Raw genomic sequence first — 1240 nt, 5'->3', positions numbered from 1 at the left:
ATCTATGCAAATCAAACTTTCATTTTCAAATTCATGCTATAGTCCCACATATTCACAAATTTATTCATTTAATTAATAACTATTTGGGGGCTCCTTCCAAATGTAAAGAGCTATGTGTATTAGGAAATTTTAAAAGTGTGTAATTGATCTCCTAGTGGTTAGAGAGATAAGATGGTGTGGCAGGTTGGGTTCCCCAGGAAGCAGATCCAGAGGTGGAGATTAGGACGCGTGGAAGTTATGAGGATGGGCGATTGTGGGAAGGAACAGAAGGACGCAGGAGGGCGAAGGAGAGTGGTCAACCTGTGCAGCAGTCTCAACAGAAGCCTCAGGTGATGCACTCATGGGAGTTCTGACAATGGAGGTGTCTCCATTGACACAAGAGGCTCTCATCCGTATGTCTCCTCAAAGAGCAGTCGTCAAGAAGAGCTGCCATTAAAAGCTTGGAATGACCTCTGGAGAGGCCTCTTTCTTCAGGTGAGGCAATTCCTGAAGGGAGTGGTATCTCACAGCTGTCTACAGACATCACTTCCAGCAGCAAGAGTAACATAGTCTTAATTTTTGAAGGCAGATCTGTATAGTGCATCACGGCATGCAGCCCAGATAATAACGCTACTAACAGCCCCATGTGGGAGAAAGTGACCATGTCATACATTTTATACAAGGACTGTAGATAAACATCACTTATAATACTAAAACTTTTGAAACTACTTAAGTGTTCAATAACAAATGACCAGTTAGCTAAATTACGGAAAGCTAAGCAAGACAAGACTGTGCGGACATTACATATCATGCCTTTAAAAATAGCTAAAGGAATATGAATTGTGTAGTAGAGTAGCTAAGAAAATAAGGGGGTAAAGCTATATAAATTGGACAAATATAGACATTAGACATTCTTTAAAAACTGGAAGGAAATTCAGCACACCAAAAACAATGACTACATCTGGATTGATGGCAACCTGTTATTTTCTTTTCTGTTTTTCCAAACCTTGTATAATGAAAGTAGATTTGCTTTTATAATCAGATAAATAACTTTTTGAGGAGAGACAATAAAATATTAATTTCTGTCCATTTTCAGGTATTTGCACCCAGAAGGATTGCCTTCTGACTACACAATCAGTTTTCTATTCCGGATTCTTCCTGACACTCCAGAGGAGCCATTTGCTCTTTGGGAGATTTTAAATAAAAATTCTGACCCATTGGTGGGAGTCATTTTAGATAGTAAGTATGTTTATTTATTTAT

At 38.7% G+C, this 1240-nt stretch overlaps 1 protein-coding gene across 1 annotated transcript in view; it reads left to right on the top strand.

The window, feature by feature from the left end:
• COL14A1 (collagen type XIV alpha 1 chain) overlaps positions 1–1240 on the top strand; it is a 222717-nt gene that overhangs the window by 135803 nt on the left and 85674 nt on the right. Inside the window, exon 27 of the mRNA XM_019642088.1 lies at positions 1076–1218. Within this exon, the coding sequence (XP_019497633.1) occupies positions 1076–1218 (143 nt within the window). The remainder of the gene's footprint in view (positions 1–1075; positions 1219–1240) is intronic.

Source organism: Hipposideros armiger, unplaced genomic scaffold (assembly GCF_001890085.2).
Source record: "Hipposideros armiger isolate ML-2016 unplaced genomic scaffold, ASM189008v1 scaffold_65, whole genome shotgun sequence".
In the NCBI taxonomy this organism is placed as follows: domain Eukaryota; kingdom Metazoa; phylum Chordata; class Mammalia; order Chiroptera; family Hipposideridae; genus Hipposideros; species Hipposideros armiger.
The sequence above is the reverse complement of the archived record's forward strand: the minus strand, read 5'-3'. Positions and strand labels throughout refer to the sequence as shown.